At 34.2% G+C, this 20,238-nt stretch overlaps 4 protein-coding genes across 4 annotated transcripts; 2 read left to right on the top strand and 2 right to left on the bottom strand.

The window, feature by feature from the left end:
- Positions 1-429: 429 nt before the first annotated feature.
- HELRODRAFT_169155 (hypothetical protein) lies at positions 430-5,087 on the top strand (the record flags this gene model as incomplete). The annotated part of the gene is made up of 4 exons (XM_009015026.1): positions 430-464; positions 1,433-1,812; positions 1,975-2,228; positions 5,010-5,087. The coding sequence occupies 4 exons, from the start codon at positions 430-432 to the stop codon at positions 5,085-5,087; spliced, it is 747 nt and encodes a 248-aa protein (XP_009013274.1).
- Positions 5,088-5,710: 623 nt separating this feature from the next.
- On the bottom strand, positions 5,711-8,764 carry HELRODRAFT_169156 (hypothetical protein; the record flags this gene model as incomplete). Its single annotated transcript, XM_009015027.1, has 2 exons — positions 5,711-5,864; positions 6,702-8,764. The coding sequence occupies 2 exons, from the start codon at positions 8,762-8,764 to the stop codon at positions 5,711-5,713; spliced, it is 2,217 nt and encodes a 738-aa protein (XP_009013275.1).
- A 403-nt stretch (positions 8,765-9,167) lies between these two features.
- HELRODRAFT_169157 (hypothetical protein) lies at positions 9,168-11,620 on the bottom strand (the record flags this gene model as incomplete). The annotated part of the gene is made up of 3 exons (XM_009015028.1): positions 9,168-9,368; positions 9,530-9,672; positions 11,509-11,620. The coding sequence occupies 3 exons, from the start codon at positions 11,618-11,620 to the stop codon at positions 9,168-9,170; spliced, it is 456 nt and encodes a 151-aa protein (XP_009013276.1).
- A 6,371-nt stretch (positions 11,621-17,991) lies between these two features.
- On the top strand, positions 17,992-18,419 carry HELRODRAFT_169158 (hypothetical protein; the record flags this gene model as incomplete). Its single annotated transcript, XM_009015029.1, has 2 exons — positions 17,992-18,082; positions 18,202-18,419. 2 exons carry the CDS (start codon positions 17,992-17,994, stop codon positions 18,417-18,419), a joined length of 309 nt encoding a protein of 102 aa, XP_009013277.1.
- Positions 18,420-20,238: the final 1,819 nt, after the last annotated feature.

Here is a 20,238-nt window from a genome sequence, read left to right on the forward strand (position 1 = left end):
CGATTGAGTGAAGCGTAACTTGCGTGTTGCTTTAATGTTGACTCTGGATTGCATACTATAAGATACCTTTAAAATATCAAAAAACATTTATTTATTTTGCCATAGATTTTGAGCTACACTGCTTTGAAATCGATGAAATTTCCAAAAAATTCAACTTTTTCAAGATTTTTTTTTACAAAATATTTTTTGATTTGAGACAATAATTTTTATTTGATTTATTATAATATAGACAAAAAATTTCATCAACAAATATTAGATAGTTCAAGAGATATAGCGTTCTAAGTTGGCACAAATTTAAAAAAAAATTGCTAAAAAATTTGAGGGTGCTACCACAAAACTTTTTTATATCTTGAAAAATTATTAATTTTTTTTTATAAAAAATTATAGTGTCAATGAGGTACTTACTGTTAAAATTAAAAAAAATCGGAGATGGTCGGGCGTGAACTTTTTTTTAAATCGTTCAAGTTGAGAGAGAATGAATATTTAGCGGTGTAAAATAATATTTTCTTTTCTATCAACCTCTGATTTTACACCACTAAATATTTGTGCATCATCTGCTAATAGAAATAATTTAACACTATTTGTCTAATTAAATATCTTAAATAAATCATTTATATATATAACATATAACACCAGTCATAGCACACTTCCTTGCGAAACACCACCCGTCACATTCATTCAATCAGAACACTTCCCATTTACACTAACACAATATTTCCAATTTTTCCGATAACGATTATTCATAACATCCTTACAAAATATAACCTCAACCTTTTAATTAGTTTATTAATCCACATTATTACCACCATCTAATGTTTTAATCAAAATGTCCATTATTTTTAATAACTAAAGTTAATTAGACCTTCTTTATATGAAACCATATTGAAGTAGATTTAAGAAGTTTTTAACACTGAAATTATTCAACAGAGCATTTTTTAAAAACTTTCTAAGGAAATAGGTCTGTAATTGTGAACATCTACACATGCCTTTTTTATGACCATTTTTATTAAATTAAATTTTTATAAAATTAAATTATAAACTTTTAACTTTGTTCTATGTATATTGAAGTATTTGATCTTTAGTTATGATATGAAATTAATTTATAAATTAATTTATACATAAGAGCTTTCGAAATAAATGCCATAAATATTTTATAGATATCCAAAATTTCCTAAAATTTCAACAGTCGCAAACATACATACATAAAAATGTTCATTTGAATATATGCATATATACAGGTGGAAAACTTTAAATGCACAATCATCATCATATACATATATTGGTCCTGGGCATGACATAAAACTGCATCCACGCTGCCTTGCGTGCTTTTGAGCAAAAGGCTAGGCCCACCGCTTATAACTGGTGGTTGTCGTCAGGATGGGTGTCCGGATGTAAAAACTTTTCCACAAATTACTCTCATACCATCACAAAGAAAAACAACGGCCCCAAGTCCCCAGCAGGCCTTTAGTGGTCAAGGGGTGCCAAGAATCCCTGGGAAGTATGCAATAGCGGATGAATGTTGCAAAAAAATTCAGAATGGCCCCTCTATGGTACTTAGACTTGGAACGCTCAATGTTGGATCACTGACTGGCCGCAGCATAGAAATTGCAAAAATGCTCGAGCGTAGAAGGATTGACATCTGCAGCCTTCAGGAGACCCGAAGGAAATCGAATGGCGTTTATCATGTCAACTCGGACAAAGCAAAATATAAACTATTCCGGAATGGTCAAAAGATGGCCAAAAATGGTGTTGAAATTTTTGTCAGAGAACCGCTAGCCGAAAAAGTACTGGATATTAAAAGAATTAATTCACGTCTCATGTGGATCAAGCTTCGCCGAGAAAAGCAAATAATGATTATTTTTTCTGCATATGCACCACAGACAGGCGAATCAGAAGAGATGAAAAATGACTTCTGGGCTGCTTTATCTGACACCATCTCAACAATACCAAAATCTGAAACAATCTTGATTGGAGGCGATCTCAATGGCCACGTTGGAAAGAAAACAAATGGTTTAGACAACGTACATGGCGGTTTTGGCTATGGAGAACGGAATGAAGATGGCAACCGCATCCTTGAGTTTGCTGAAAGTCACGGGTTTTGTTTACTGAACACATATTTTAGAAAAAGGTTGGAACATCTCATAACATACAAAAGTGGACCATCAGCCACGCAAATTGATTTCTTCGCTGTCAAGCAACAACACCGAAGGCTATTCAAAAATGTCAAAGTTACACATGGCAAATCGTGTGTCGCCCAACATAGACTTCTTGTGGCAGACCTGGTTGTCGAACTGTCAAAACATAAGTCTAAACAAATGCCTGGAAAAATCAAAACGTGGAAGCTGAAAAGCAATATTCATCGAAAATAATTTCAACAGATTGTCGCCACACAGTTAGACCACCAATCGCAAGCCAGTACAAATTGGAGTACATACAAAACCGTTTTGATAAACGCTGCAACTACAGTTTGTGGGAAAACTGGTACAAAACGTCAGTAGGAACGGGACACTTGGTGGCGGAATGACAGTGTACAAGATGCAATAGCAGAAAAGAAAGCTGCATACAAGCAATGGCAAAAATCAAAGTCTGTTGATGACCATAAAATTTTCCGTGAGAAGAACAACTATGCAAGACGTCAAGTTGCAACGGCTCGGACAGATCAGTGCAGAGAGTGGCTCACTAAAAGGAAAGGTGAACAAATGAAATCTCTGTATCGTATAGCAAAACAAACAAAGCGTAAGAAAAAAGACATAGTTGGTGCCTCATGGGTCAAAAATGAGATGGTTCTTGAACAAGATGAGATCAAGCTACAGTGGAGAGAATACTTCAACCGTCTGTCAAATGAAACAAATATCATCAATGTCAACTTTGACGCTTCACCCATCGAAGTTCCGATTCCAGATATCACTGTAGAAGAGCGTACAGAAGCTCTGAAAGCTGTGAAGGATGGAAAGGCAGCAGAACCCTCTGGACTCACAAATGACATTATCAAAGCATCTTGTACTGCAGGTATTCAAACGTTACTACAACTTTGCCGTGAAGTGTGGAAAAATTGCTCAATGCCGACTGAATGGAACTATAGCATGACAGTTCCGCTATACAAAAGCAAAGGTGAACCATTGAGAGAAGATTAACGTCGTGCATCACAATCAGAAATTATCAATTTGGTTTCCTAGCGAAGAAATCAACAATTGATGCAATTCACATCCTTCGGCAACTGCAAGAGAAGTACCTCGCAAAGCATCAACAACTATCACACATTTTTGTAGACCTTGAAAAAGCATTTGATCGAGTTCCTCGTGAAGCAATCAGGTGGAGTCTACGTCGACAACTCATTCCAGAATATCTTGTTCGACTTGTGATGGAAATGTATAGGAATACTAAGACTCTCGTCAGCACAACGGTTGGAAACACAGATGAATTTGACATCGGCGTTGGAGTTCACCAAAGCTAGATTTTCAGTCCACTGTTATTTATAACTGTGATGAAAGAAATCACAAAACCGATACGCACTGGTGACATTTGGAATCTAATATATGCTGATGATATCGTTTTAACAGCCACGTCTGAGCAGAATGCAGCACAGATGTTTGAAGATTTGAACACCAGACTCGCCGATCATGGATTCAAAGTCAACATCATCAAAACCAAAGCAATGAACACTGATGAACCCATCCAATCCACAGCTACTGGACGATGGCCTTGTAAAGCTGGTGTAGGTAACAGTTCAATCAAGTGTCCGCAGTGTAACCAGTGGTGTCACAAGCGTTTTTCTAAAATAATTGGTACTTTATCTAAAGTGTCCAATTTTGTTTGTCCTGCTTGCATCAATCCACAACAACAAATTCGAAATAGCAATGTTTTTGAAGCCATTAAGGTAAAGAAAGTCACATCGTTTCAATATCTAGGAGATGTTCTGGATTGTACTGGAACAGCTGAAGCTGCCGTTCGAGCACGCATCCCACTACCACTACGATCAAGGCTTTATAAATCAGTGATACGTCCGGTGTTGGTGCAGAAACATGGCGAATGACAACCAAACTGGAACAACAACTTCAACGAACCGATATGAAAATGCTCCGATGGATGCAACGAATTAGTCTGAAGGACCACATCAAATCTACCGAAATCCTGCGTCATGCTGGTTTAGATGATATAAAGGACGAATTTCGGCAACACCGTCTGCGGTGGTTTGGTCATGTCAAACGAAGTAGAAACAGTGCCATAACTTCTCTTGCAGATGTTGAAGTACCTGGCACACGTCCCAAAGTCCGTCCAAAAAAGTCCTGGTCGCAAACAATCGAGCAAGACATGAAAGCTCTAAATTTAAATGAAATGGATACAACTGATCGTCTAATTTGGCGCAAAAAGTTGATGGCAAAGAGAACAACGTCCTACCTCGGGAAACTGGGTCTCTGTACGCTAAACAAAGATTGATTGATCCTAATTTATTTTTTACATTATTAACATTTAAGTGTTGGCTAAAAAATACCGATTTCATAATTTACACTTGAAAATTGTGTTCAAATTTTCAATTTTTATACAACCACGAAAAATAAAGTGTACAGTAAGGCAAAAATTGTTTTATTATTGATCAGTATTATTAAATATCGAATAAATATAGAACAATTTTTACAATTAAATCAATTGCGTCAACTGATTTCAATTTTTTTTAAAGATTTATTTACTTATTTTATTGAGCGGCGCAATGGCGTAATGATTAAAGTGCATTGTCATTGTTATTAAAAGCATTGTTATTACAGTGGTTGGGTTCGTATATGAAGATATTCCCGCCCAGGGTCGGATTTACGGGTGTGGAACCCCTGGGGCAACAAAAAGGTGGAGCCCCCAAATTATTTAGTGGAAGCCCTTAATTATTTTAATTGCTAAAATTTTTACCATAAACATAACAATGACCAAGTTACATAATCTTTTCAATGGAAGTTTCGAGGCAGCTTGTCCGGTCTTAAATCCAGTTCTGTCCCCACCAATCGCACCCACCTATTCAGTGGCGGATTAACGCACAGGCACAACAGGCACCGGCCTGGGGCGGAAAATTATTGGGGGCGGCAAATTTTGAAAACTAGTTATTTAAAAATATTCAAGTTGAATAAAAATAATTATATAATTATTGAAATTGATACTTTAAAAAGATTCAAACCAGAAACTCGTGCTGAGGATAGAGGAATTATTTCTAATTTGAGTTTTCTTGAAACCGGAATTATGGTAGAATTGTAGGGTTTTGTTTTAGAATGTCTGAACAAGTCTAACGTCAAACTTCAAAAAGTAGACATTGATCTATCGATTATAATCGAAATTTACGACTCACTTTTAACGTTGTTCGAATCAATCAGAGAAAGATTTGAGGATTATAAAAAATAAGGAAAAGTCCTGTCTTTAGTTGCTGACTACAAGGTACCGCCATTAAGAAAACGGAAGCGGCATTACGACGAATCAGTTGACAATGGAACAGAATTTACCACTCGAGAAAATTTTCGTGTAATCATATTTTTGGTAATTGTGGATAACTTAAATTCTGAAATGAACAAGAAACGAAACGCTTATGTAGAAATTAATAAAAATTTCAAAGCAATTGTACAGTTCAAAACATTGTCAATGGGTGAGCTAGAGATTGCAGCGGATGGATTAAGATCTTTATTTCTAACGATCTAGACGACACCTTAAATACTGAACTGTTACATTTAAAGTCTCATTTGGCTACCTTAGACCAAAATGCAGTTCCACACACTCCAATTGATTTGTGTAAATGAATGACTTGCAGTGTGTATATCCAAATGTAGACATTGCACTTCGGATATACACTTGTACTCCTGCTACAAACTGTTCGGCCGAGCGATCTTTTTCTTGTTTAAAGCGCGTTAAAAACTATTAGCGTTCGACAATGTCCGAAGAAAAGTTAAATTATCTTGCAATTCTATGCATCGAAAAAAACAATTTTGCAAGATTTAGACATTAATTTCGTTATTGATAAATTTAAGCACAAGAAGGCACGTCGTAAAGTTTTGAAATAACTTTTATAAACTGCAATGAAAGAAAATTTATTTTTTAAAATTGATAATATTATATTACATAAATATTATTAAAGAATGTACTTAATAAAAATGTTTTAAAAATATTGCGTTTATATGAATTTAATTTCTAAATTTATTATAAAATTTAAAATTGGGGCGGCAAACAACGATTGCCTCTAGGCGGCAAAAAGGTTAATCCGCCACTGCACCTATTTACATACAGTTCATGTTCATTGAGTGTTTGCTACTGATGCCTCTGCTGAGAAATACTGATGAGAGAAATATAATAAAAATAAATAAACAAAAATAATTTTTAACATTTAATTAAATTGCAAAGCAAATGTTTACGACTCGGAGTCGGGAGTTGAAAATTTTTTCTCAGAGTCGGAAAAGTTTTTAATTTAATGACGAAAACTCTTCTAGGTCAATTATAATACGTGCAGTGCATTCTAGGTAGAACAACGGCAATGAAGCATATCTAACTCCATATTTATGTCTACGAACTTACATGTGTATGGTTAAAAATAATTTTTGCAAAACGAAGCATAATTTAACAATCTGGCTTGAAATAATTAATTTAAAGCAGAGCTTGAACAGTTTACCGGTTAATTAAAAAATTTACATTTTAAATTATTAAACAAATAAAGAGTTGTTTAACGTTAAAAAAACCTGGGTAAAGTTAATAAGTTTGATAATATTGGGGTTCGATGAGGCATATTGTAATATGTCACTTTGTTTATTTCTGGTTGTGGTTTAACAGAAATGTTGTACAACGGATTCATAGTAAGAGTGTTTGGAAGAATAAATCGCTTGCGATACAAAAAATTATTTTCAGAAAATCTGTTTTTCAAGCAAAATTTGTCCAAAGGAAATGAACTTCTCACTTGTCTATTACAATTTGAAAGCTTATTAACATTGAATAATCTCATGTCACCATAGGCATATTTGGGAATCATGTTAGGCGCCTGATAGCAAGGATAGAAAAAACTTGTATTTCTCTCATTTATCATCTTCATTACAGAGTCGTTTTCGTCTTTTTCGTTTTTAGTTTTTTCGTCAACAATTTTTTCAACATTATTAGCATTTACTGTTGTTGATTGTTGTTTAGCTGTGTTAAAATTTGTTTTTTCGTTTTCCATTTCGAATTTGTTTCTTAGTTCTTGAAAAAATTCTTTCTTATGCAAATCAAAATTTGATTTACTTTCGTCATTTTTATATTCTTGTAAATTGCACTGAATTTTTTTCGAAATCTGTATGCATCTTCGAACGTCGCCATTATCCGTGCATGTTTTAACGGATTTTTTATTTATTTTACTAATTATGGTTTGTGAGCCGGCATCATATTTTTGCACGGTTGGAAGTATTGCATATTGGTTTATTGTTGAATCGTCATTTTTAAATTCAACATTTTTCGTCTTATATTTTTCCGCATTTTTCAAAGAATGGTTTTTGTCGCTATAATTATTCATGTTTGAAAGCTGACTTTTAGGTAGACTGTTGCGAGAACGTACATCCTGCAAACTGTTTACGCAGTTGTCGTCACAATTAGAATTTGAACGACCGATTCTATATGGACAACCCTGAAAACAAACATCTTTTAAGTTGTGAACATTTTCGTCACAATTATTACTATTACAATTTGGACGTTTATTTCTGAGTGGACTATCGCTAAAATTTACCACTCCAAAATTGATAATGCGATTTTCATCACGGTTAAGATTTGAATTCGAAAGCCGACTTACATTTTTCAATTTTTCACATAACGCTAATTTACACTTTGATTCTCTTTTATCGCAAATAAATTTCAGATGCAGACTATTGCTATCGGATGACTGACGTAAAGAATTTTCATGGCTCGCCCTCAATTCATCAGTTGTATTATTTTCTCTAGCTGATGCATGTACCATTTTATTTTCAATTGAGATATCATTTTCTCCACAGTTTACTGATGAACTTTGGTCTAATTCTTGTTTTGTGCACGTATTTACTAGCACATTGCTATTTTTACTGGTAAATATATTTAATTGTTCTGTTTCAAATGATCCACCAGATTCGTCTTGAATACACACTTTTGGAAAAATATTGTTAATGTATGAAAGCTTTTTTTGTAACAAATTTTTTGTATTGGTTCTGATGTCATATGCCGAATATGAACCAAACAATTTTTTGATAGCTGAATTTGAATTTGTGTTAGTTTCCGAATAAGATGCATAAGGGCAGTGACAATTTGTATTTAAACAAAAATCGGAATGATTGTTGATTGGTGTATAAAATTCAGTTTTTGATTTTACTAGGGGACACGAAAAAAATGTTATGTCACCGTTTAAATTGTTATCAGCACAGACGCAATTTGACACAACTTCGTTTGCGTTATATCTTATATCAATTGCAACATTTTTAGGATTTTCGAATGATATATCCAACCCAGTGAATTTTTCATTAACTTGCGAAGACAAAATTTTTTCGTGAATCTCATCCAATATATAAATAGTTTTTGCTTTATTTACTTTACTTTTTAAGCTTTGTAAAAATAATTCATCCAATTTTTCCGGACCTGGTGCGTTTAGTTCAGTCATATTTTTTTTGACGACCGAAATAAAAGGTTTTTTTAAATCCAGTAAATCATTTGTCTGGTTGTAAAAAAATTGATCTTTATCAGCTTTTAAAGGTTCTACCTCTTTTTCCAAACTTTTGTCAGATAAAACTTTTTTAATTGTTGGATTAGATAGCATGTTGATTTGTACCACGGGTTCTTCAACTGTTTGAGTGTTTTGGTCAAATTTTAAAATGTTTGGCAATTTTAAGGAGCTATTCGAATAGGAAAGTAAGACCAGACTGCGGCTACTAAGAGATTTTTCAGAGCTTTTTTTTTCTTCATCATCGATGATAGTATTTTGAAACTTTGAAAAAAACCCATTACTTACTGTTTCATTTTTGAGGCAATGTTTTTTCAATCTGAAAACATTTTTTTATAGACTTTTCTTATTTATTTGCTGAATTTTATGAATTATACTCACTGAAATGGTAAGCAAGTGCATACGTAAAGAAGAATCGTTGCGACACCAAATATAAGTAAAATTTGACTCCTAAAATTCACTTTTTGATGAGCATTGTGTTATTTAATTAGATAAAATATTAAAGCTTACAATTTAATGTGTTGAAAAGTGAAAAGCAAACTTGAAATGCATTGCTGTTGGAAACATTTTTCAGTTTCTTTAATGTTACGACACGCAGTGTTTTCGTTAGCACATAACCGAAAGCGAGTCCGTATTCCTTGGCTGCATGACACACTACACAGAGACCATTTAGACCATTCAGAACTAACATGCTCATAAACTGAATTTTTTAATGTTTGTATTATTAAAAATAGGCTTTGAATAATAATAAAAACCTATGTTAAAAAATCGCTTGAAGTATAATAATTTTTACTAAAGCATTATGATTTACAAAAGAGTTGTAAACGTTGGGTAGTTTACTTATTTCTCTGGAACAATCACCATTGCAAATTTTAGTTTCTGAAATCTGTAAACAGTCCTGAGAATTAATACAAATCCAATGTCTGGTAGAATTTCCAATGCCACAACTAGCGCTACATTTCGACCAATTACTCCAAAATCCATCATGTTTATAAATTGCGGAGCTGGTTGATTCTATAAATTAATCCACGATTGTGAGTAATAATGTTTATAACTCTTATATTAAATTTAAAAATCAAACATAGTGGTGCTTTTGCTATGTTACCTTTCCAATTGACTATAGTAAAAAACAGTTTTCAATATAATACTTTGTCTGAAACATTATATAATTTTCACAACAGTTACCGTTAATGTTGGGTAAAATATAAAAAAATTAATCTTCGTTTTGCGTCCAAAGTCCCGGTTCCCCAAGGTAGAACGTTGTTTTCTTTGCCATCAACTTTTTGCGCCAAAATAGACGATCAGTTGTATCCATTTCATTTAAATTTAGAGCTTTCATGTCTTGCTCGATTGTTTGCGACCAGGACATTTTGGACGGCCTTTGGGACGTGTGCCAGGTACTTCAACATCTGCAAGAGAAGTTATGGCACTGTTTCTACTTCGTTTGACATGACCAAACCACAGCAGACGGTGTTGCCGGCATTCGTCCTTTATTTCATCCAAACCAGCATGACGCAGGATTTCGGTGGACTAATTCGTTGCATCCATCGGAGTATTTTCATGTCGGTTCGTTGAAGTTGTTGTTCCAGTTCGGTTGTCATTGGCCATGTTTCTGCACAAGATATTCTGGAATGAGCTGTTGACGTAGACTCCACCTGATTGCTTCACGGGGAACTCGATCAAATGTTTTTTCAAGGTCTACAAAAATGTGTGATAGTTGTTGATGCTTTGCGAAGTAATTCTCTTGCAGTTGCCGAAGGATGTGAATTGCATCAATTGTTGATTTCCCCGCTAGGAAACCAAATTGATAATTTCCGATTCTGATGCACGACGTTAATCTTTTCTCAATGATTTTCTCAACAATTTTCAAGGAGTGTTCTAACAGACGTATACCCCAATATGATGAACAGTTTAATAGATCACTTTTGCCTTTGTATAGCGGAACTGTCATGCTATAGTTCCATTCAGTCGGCATTGAGCAATTTCTCCAGATTTCACGGCAAAGTTGTAGTAACGTTTGGATACCTGCAGTACCAGATGCTTTGATAATGTCATTTGTGAGTCCAGAGGGCCCTGCTGCCTTTCCATCCTTCATAGCTTTCAGAGCTTCTGTAAGCTCCTCTACAGTGATGTCTGAAATCGGAACTTCGATGGGTGGAGCGTCAAAGTTAACATTGATGGGATTTGTTTCGTTTAACAGACGGTTGAAGTATTCTCTCCACTGTAGCTTGATCTCATCTTGTTCAAGAACCATCTCGTTTTTGTCTTTTGATACATGAGGCACCAACTATGTCTTTTTTCTCACGCTTTGCTTGTTTTGCTATACAATACAGAGATTTCATTTGTTCACCTTTGCTTTTAGTGAGCCACTCTCCGCACTGATCTGTCCGAGCCAGTGCAACTTGACGTCTTGCATAGTTGTTCTTCTGACCCGTTCCTGCTGACGTTTTGTACCAGTTTTCCCACAAACTGTAGTTGCAGCGTTTATCAAAACGGTTTCGTATGTACTCCAATCTGTACTGGCTTCGATTGGTGGTCTAACAGTGTGGCGACAATCTGTTGAAATTTTTCTTGATGAATATTGCTTTTCAGCTTCCACGTTTTGATTCTCCGAAGCATTTGTTTAGACTTATGTTTTGACAGTTCGACAACCAGGTCTGCCACAAGAAGTCTATGTTGAGCGACACATGATTCGCCAGGTATAAACTTTGACATTTTTGAATAGCCTTCGGTGTTGTTGCTTGACAGCGAAGAAATCAATTTGCGTGGCTGATTGTCCACTATTGTATGTTATGAGATGTTCCACCCTCTTTCTAAAATATGTGTTCAATAAACAAAACCCGTGACTTTCAGCAAACTCAAGGATGCGGTTGCCATCTTCATTCCGTTTTCCATAGCCAAAACCGCCATGTACGTTGTCAAAACCATCTGTTTTTTTTCCAACGTGGCCATTGAGATCGCCTCCAATCAGGATTGTTTCAGATTTTGGTATTGTTGAGATGGTGTCAGAGAAAGCAGCCCAGAAGTCATTTTTCATCTCTTCTGATTCGCCTGTCTGCGGTGCATATGCAGAAAAAATAATCATTGTTTGCTTTTCTATTCAAAGCTTGATCCACTTGAGACGTGAATTAGTCCTTTTAATATCCAGTACTTCTTGAGCTAGCGGTTCTCTGACAAAAATTCTATCACCATTTTTGGCCGTCTTTTGACCATTCCAGAATAGTTTATATTTTTTTTTTTGAGTTAACAAGACAGACACCATTCGATTTTTATCGGGTTTCCTAAAGGCAGCAAATATCAATCCTGCTACGCTCGAGCATTTTTGCGATTTCCATGCTGTGGCCAGTCAGTGATCCAACATTGAGCGTTCCAAGTCTAAGTACCATAGAGGGGCCATTCTGAATTTTTTTGCAACATTCATCCGCTATTGCATACTTCCCAGGGATTCTTGGCACCCCTTGACCACAAAAGGCCTGCTGGGGACTTGGGGCCGTTGTTTTTCTTTGTGATGGTATGAGAGTAATTTGTGGAAAAGTTTTTACATCCGGACACCCATCCTGACGACAACCACCAGTTATAAGCGGTGGGCCTAGCCTTTTGCTCAAAAGCACGCAAGGCAGCGTGGATGCAGCTTTATGTCATGCCCAGAACCGGTTGGGTAAAATAGGAAATTAAATAATCTAAAATTATAAATCATAAACATTAATTATTTTTTGTATTTTTCTTTTTATTTCAAATTATTTACAAAAAAATATAATTTTTTCGTTTCTTATTTATTTTTTGGTTTGTGTTAATTTGATGAATTATGTTTATTTTAAAATCGTTCGACTAATCTACAAAATTAAAAGTTTTACCATACTAAAGCAATTTCTATAATTAAACAAAAATTGAACAAATTTTGATTATTTATTTATTTAAAAAAACAGCGAAATTTTAAAACGAAGTTAATGAAAAATTATTTATGAAAAAAAAAACATTTTGGAGATTACAGGTTTATTATATTCATACCTACTACATTGATCTTCGTGTTACTTAACGATATTGTTATGAAAGTTAAATTTTTTCTAACAAAGCTAAAATAAAGTAAAATAACTTTTTAAAGTTTTTGCGCAAAGTCCTTCATTACAAGCCATTCTTTGTTGAACGTTTATGCAATTTGGTTTTTGATTGCAGTCAACATATCTGGTTTTGAATCCTTTACCACAAGTGGCACTACATAATGACCATGATGCCCAAACGTTATTTTCTAATAAATTTGCTGTGGAAATGTGCAAAAATTAAAAAAATTCTATATTAAATGTATTTAAAATAAATGACTTACTGACATCTGCCTCTTTGAAAAACGATACCATTACCCCAAGTGCTAAAAAACAATTCATGGAGCTCAATTAATTCTTGAAAACAACAAAACAAATAATTTTCATTTAAATTTATTTAAAAATATAAGGACTCAAAGTCATTATTAGACTAAAATGCAGATCAATAAAATTTAGTAGTTTAAAACTGGATCATTCTGAATAATTTTATTTTGTAATGTTGTTTAATTTATATTATTATTATTATTTATTTATATCGCGTCCTATGCATAGCTTCAGGGGTCCTGGAATAAACAATGACTTTTGACGTTTCCGTAGACCTGGATAAACAAAAATTTCTTTTATCGTTTCCTCAAATGTTTGATGGTTGGTTGTTGACGAATAATGGCAAGCAAACCATTTCATATGGAAGGAGAGCTGTATGTAAAACATTTGTTGACAACTGATGAATTGCTGAAAGGTTGATGCAACTGAGTATATGAAGACGAAAAAAGTTGACGAGTTGATGAATGACGCGATATAATTTCAATTCAATTTCAATTTTCAAAGTTTTATTCATAATCAACAACATATCAAATAAGTGAATAAAAGTTATGAAGTTGAATATGCGGAGACCGAATAAGACTGTTTGTCTTGTGGTGGCCACCGCAGGTAGATACATGAATAGTTAATGAAATAAGATAAGGAAAATAACTGAAGCAGAAAGATAATTGAAGATAAATAAGTAAATGTTCGTGTCATACATATATAGACATATAACTATGTAAATGTTCGCTCAGTACATATATAAACACATAAATGTTTAACCATTCATAAAGACCATTCATCCGCATCATTTGTTCTAACGTATTCTTAATATAGTATTAGGTGGTGGAGTCGAGATCCAGTGTCAATAAAAAAGCACGAAATTTTGACTTGAAATGTTGTAGGTTTATGATGGCTCTTAGATGGGGAGGTACAAGTTCTGTCCAAATTTTAGGACCTGTTATTTTTATGCTTGTCTGGATTAATTCGAGGCGAGTTTTGTAGATATAGAAGAGAGGGGTGTGTCTAGTGGTTGTAGATTGGACGGATTTACTTAATGTGTAGAAGTTGATAAAGTGAGGTGGGAGAAGATTGTTGATAAATTTAAAAAAGAATAAAGCAGAGTAGTAAAGACAGATGAAGTTAAGTGGTAAAATTTTTTTTGCTAGGAAGAAGGGTTTAGTATAGGAATCAGGTTTGAGGTTAAAAATTAAACGTATTGATCTTTATTGGGAAAGTATTAGGTTATTCAGGTAGCTTTTTGGACTATTTCCCCAAAGTGTGATGCAGTAGGTTAGATAAGGGTAGATGAATGTGTAATAAAGCGTGTGAACAGCAGAAAGAGAGAGTTTATATTTGATTTTGTAGAAGATGCCTGTGAGTTTGTTGATTTTGTCTGAGATAGTTTGTAGGTGAGAATTTCATGAAAGATTTTCTGTGATGGTGATTCCAAGAAATTTGGTTGACAGGGTGCGGTTTATAGGAACGCCGTTAATTAATAGGTTTAGGTTAGAAGCTTGGTTGGTGACTATGTTTGGGCCAAAAATAATGTATGCACATTTCGAATAATTTATGATTAGTTTGTTATTGGATACCCAGTTAGAGTATTTTTGGAGTTCAAGATTGATAAGTGCAGAACAATCTGGTAGGTTGTTGGAAGTGAAAAGAAGGTTGGTGTCGTCTGCGAACAGTACGCATTTGGTTGAAGACGTTGCAGAGGTCATTTATGTAGATAGAAAATAGAAGGGGTCCTAGTATGGATCCTTGTGGTACCCCGTGATGAACATGAGCGTGCTTTGAATAGATGTTGTCCATGGAAACATATTGTGTCTGTGATGAGAGATAGCTTCTCATCCAGTTGTGAGCTGTGTCTCTAACTCCGTAATGATGTAGTTTGGATAGAAGTATTTTGTGATTGATGACATCGAAGGTTTTGGATAAGTCCAGGAATATGCCAATAGAAAGATTTTTGTTATTCATTTCATTTAGTATATGCTGAGTGAAGTCAAGAATAGCAAGCTCAGTAAAGTGGTTGGGTCTGAATCCGTATTAGTTGTTGCAGATAGTATTGTTGGAGTAGAAGAAATTAGAGAGTCTTTTAAAGAAAAGTTTTTCAAGAATTTTTGACAGCGGGGAAAGAATGGAAATGGGTCTGTAGTTGTTAATGTCATCATTGTTTCCTTTCTTGAATACCGGTATGATTTTGGATATTTTAAATGAGTCAGGAAAGATTCCAGTGCTTAGTGATAAGTTGAAGATATGATTAAGTGGTGACATGATAGAGAAAATTATGCTTTTGATAAGGAACATGTTGAGTCCATCGTCTGCATAGATGATAGCTCTTTTTGTTTTTCAAGATATTAACAGTAGTTAATATTTCTTGTTCATTAACAGGATATAGACAAATGGAATAGGGTGTGGATGGGCTCATAAAATCTGTAGGACTACCATAGCTGGGAGGTTGGTTTGAGAGTAGTTGACTAGCGATGTTTGCAAAGTGGGTATTGAGAAGGTCACAAATTTCTTGTTTATTTTCAATTGCTTGGTTGTTGATAGTTAGTTTGGTGATTGATGAGTTTGGAGGTTGCTTGTTTAGAATTTCTTTGATAGTGTTCCATTTTTGTCCAACATTGTTATGTGCGTCTTCAAGTTTGTTAGAGAAATAGTCCCGTTCAGTTTTTCGTTTAATAGATGTGAACATGTTTCTGAAGCTTTTGTAGGTGGCAATGTTGCGGGTGGTTGGATATTTAAGGCTTATGATTTATAGTTTGTTTTTTTGCAAGGCTTAGAATGTTGTCATTGATCCAGCATTTTTTCTTTTTGTTTTTGACAGGACGGAGGGGGGCAAAAGTGTCTAGAGAGTGAGTTAAGATAGTATTCAAAACAGAGCAGCAGTCGTTGACATTTTTTAGAGAAGTCAAAGAATTCCAGTAGTGGTTCGATAAGAAATTGTTGATGTTGTTTATAGATTCTTCAGTTAGGTTTCTGAAGTGCTTAATAGGGGCATGGTTTGAGTTTTCTGATTTGGGAGCGATGGCGAATATAGGGAAATGGTCAGATATGTCAGACAGTATTATTCCAAATAAGTGAGGAGTTAGGTTGTTAGTAAAGATATTGTCGATGAGTGAGCAAGAAAAAGTTGAGATGCGAGTAGAGGAAGTTATAAGAGGTAAGAAGTTGTATGATGATAGTAGGTTAAAGAAGTCAGCAACGACGTTGTCACTGTTGAGTTTATTGAGGTCAAGGTTAAAGTCGCCAATTAAGTAGTAGCTCTTTGTGTGTGGCTTGAACGTGAGTAAAATAAGTTCGAGCTTTTGGATTAAAATATTAAGGTCAGTGTTGGAGGGTCTATATACTGCTAAAATATTTACGTGTGTGTTGTTTAATGTTAAATTGACACCAAGAATAAGTTGATGAAGATATGATGGTTAAGATGTTTTAAGTACTAGTAATAGTTACAAGGTTTGATCGAGGCTAAGACACGAGAATTGAAAGATAGAAATGAGTCAAAAGTCTAAAAATTTTAAGTTTAGACGCTGAGGAGAGAGAAGAATCAGCCAAGAGAACATGTGATGGGAGGAAACATTTGATAAGCTGTTGTGGAGTATCAAGAAACATTACTTCAGATTTGTGAGAATTTAGCTGAAGAAAGTTTGATAAATGCCAATCTTTTATTGTAAAACTAAGATATATGATTAGAGGTGGAAGTTTTAGCTATTATACATGTCATCAGCATATTGATGAAAGAGTAAGCCAAAATTGTTAATGATATTATAAATAAGAGAGGTATAAGTAGTGAAAAGAATGGGACCAAGGACAAACCCTTAGGGAACTCCAGTAGATAAGGTGGTGCTAGAAGAAGAGTGGGAGCCAAGTTTAATATATTGAGCACTATTAGAAAGATAAGATTGAAACCAAGATAATTCAGATCTTGTGATGCCATATTCTGCTTCAAGTCTGTCAATATGCATCTGATGATGGTGTCAAAAGCTGCTGAAAGACCCAGGCTGACCATGAGAGCACAATTTTGGTTTCCACATATGTTAGCAAGTTGGTCGTGAACTTGAAGGAAGACTGTTTCTGTAGAATAACATTTTCTGTAAACGGATTGAAAAGGAGAGAAATTAGAAATTTATAAATACAGAAAATAATTTAAATAATTTTTGTTAATATTAACAATAATTATTTTATTACAAAAAAGTTCGATAAACAATTGTATATATTGTATAATTTAAGATCAATCAAAATTATATTTCTGTAATAATTCACGATAATTAGTCATCATAATCCCACATCACGGTTCGGAAAAATCATTCATTAGCAAGAGTCATTGACTATAAATTACTCATGACTAAATTACTTATGATTAATACTGAAGAGTATTTGAGGTTATTAGACATCAGGAGGCGATTATTTCAGGGAGGGATTCCGATATCTTAATGTAGCATATACATAATATGCTAATTACTCTTTAGGGCTACGCATTTACTAATTTATTTGGCCCTCTACACCTTACAGCGATACTTTTTTTATATAACTCCAAGGCTTATTAAGGGCGATGTATCTGATTCCGATAGCTTATTGGAACATATGCATAATATTCTTATTACTCGTTAGTAGCCCATGTGCTAATTACCCTTTACAACTCTCGGAGATGTTTTTATAATGCAAAGGCAGGTTTGGACTGGGCCGAAATTTCCCGATGTCCCGGCAGTTGCCAAAAGAAAGTTTATATATTTTTAGTTTTAACTGAAATTACCTCTAATTATATTACAGCTTCAAATAATAGTTTGTATTGAACATAACCAAACTGAAACAGCAAAATCATTGTATTAAAATTCTAAATACATTTAAATACATTAAAGCATTATAACATCAGTGGTTATAAGCTATTACATATTAATTTTAACGCCATATTTTGATTCAATTTCCAAGCAGATACAAATTTCTAAATATTTTCAAACAGCAAACAAGAGCAAAAAAATGTCGACACTAAAATATTTTGAAGGTAAAAAAATTAGAGCCCACGAATCTCTTGAAAGTGTGAAAGAAATATTTCGTGTCAATGGATCAAGTAATTAATATTTTAAAACAGAGATACTCTAGACATGGTAGTTTTAACGCTAATTTATTATGTTTAGATTCAAGAAATTTTGCAGAAATTTTAAAAAGGCCACACACCCTTCAGAAAAGACCGCCCTGGCAGGCAGCGTGGAGGATGCGTTGTTATCTCTTTGAAGTCATCCATCTCATCTCAAATTCGCATCGTTTTACCTCATGTTGTCAATGATGCACTGAAAACCCTTTTTCTCAAGGGTATTATTGACAGTGAACCATACTTCATCTGTGCCATCTATCATCCACTAAATCATCCATCATACGAATTTTCCACCTTGATGGGTCCTCTCTAATACTGCGTTAGAGAGGACCCATCAAGGTGGAAAATTACCATTACCATTACAGGTTTACATTAAAGAGGACCATTAATGTAAACCTGGACATCACTCACACTTATAAGTCGCACGTTTCAACGCATCATCTTGGGGTGGTTGCTGCTCCTCCATCTCTACCAACTATCTTAACATCGAGAAACAACACCACTAGAAAAGTCATCTCATTTTGCCGTCATTCTTCACAGAGTAATGCCTGCCTTCAACATCTCAACAACATGACTTCAATAATATCTTCGACTTCAACATCACCACCACAAACAAAACTCTGCCAGCAATTTTTAATAATAATATTATTAATTTTGATAATATTAAAAATAACAATAATAATAATAGTCCTAATAGTAATAATACTTGCAACAATAATAATATTAACAATGATGCCAATAATAATAATAATAATAACAATAATAACGATAATACGTTCATAACAAACTCTAATGACAATTTTTTGGAACACTGTTTTGATAAATTTTATAAAATCATCAACTCAACTTACAACACGTATCAGCCCATTCATCAAATATCCACTTCGCCAAAAAAATAAATTCATGAGATCAGGATCCATCCTAAAAGCCGAAGCAATAATCAAATACATCAATAAACTAATCATCAACTTCAACTCAAATACTTTCACTAACAGTAAGCGTGGAAGCAAAGCCATGTGGGACCAAGTCAACAAGATTAGAGACTCTGACAAATCATTCAACACGTCAACCCCACAGCAAATTGATGCCAACACACTCAACACCCATTTTGCTTTCATGTCAACCGATCTGTCCTACAAAACTCCACCAACAAAAGCAACAACAATCAATAGTCGTCAACATCAACAATTTGCCCCATACTCCGTCTTGCACATGCTAACGAAGGCCTGTCCATCCGGTACAGGTCCAGACAGTCTACCAGCATTGTTTCTACAAAACATTATCAGATTAGTTGATAAGTCATTGATGTAGAGAATGAAGAGTAAAGGACCAATGATTTAATCCATTTATACACCGATCCATTTATTCCATAAGCATCTAATTTAGCTAGTAATCTTCTGTGGAACAGTATCAAATGCCTTGGCAAAATCAAGCAGGACTACATCCACTGGAATAGAATTATCCAAATTCTAGGAAATAAAATCAATAGTTTCAAGTAGATTTGTTGTGCATGATTTACCATTGTTGTCTTACTTTTATGTTATTCCTTATAAGATGATCTTCTACACTTTTTTGAATTATACTTTCCATTATTTTACACGGAACTGATGTTAAAGAAACCGGGCGATAATTTGTTGATACAGTTTTGTCGCCTTTTTTGTAGATAGGTGAAACGTTTGCCAATTTGAATTGTAGTGGAAGTTAACTGGTGGCCAAAGAGGCCTGGAATATCAAAGCAATTGGAACAGCAAACGCCTCTGCACACTTTTTTGACAATACTGGATGCAGTTTGTCAACAAACAAGATTTGTTTTCATCGAGCTGTCTAAGTTTATCTAAAACAATAAACAAAGCAAACTGATATCATCAGGCATCATATCTATAAATTGTTCAAAATTTCTTTCATTTACATAAAAAGGCGAAATTTTATTATCGTTTTCTAGTACAAACACATCTTGAAACTGGCATTTATTAGATTTAAAATTTCAACTGAGTCGTGACTTAGTTTGCCATTTAATTTCTTTAAAGACTTAATTGACTTTTTCATTGTTTGTTGACTATTAAGACATTTGTAAAAAATTTTGGGATTATCCTTAGCTTGTTCAACTAATGTTTGCTCATAACAAAGACGTG

The sequence above is a fragment of the Helobdella robusta genome, assembly GCF_000326865.2.
Source record: "Helobdella robusta unplaced genomic scaffold HELROscaffold_15, whole genome shotgun sequence".
Taxonomy (NCBI): domain Eukaryota; kingdom Metazoa; phylum Annelida; class Clitellata; order Rhynchobdellida; family Glossiphoniidae; genus Helobdella; species Helobdella robusta.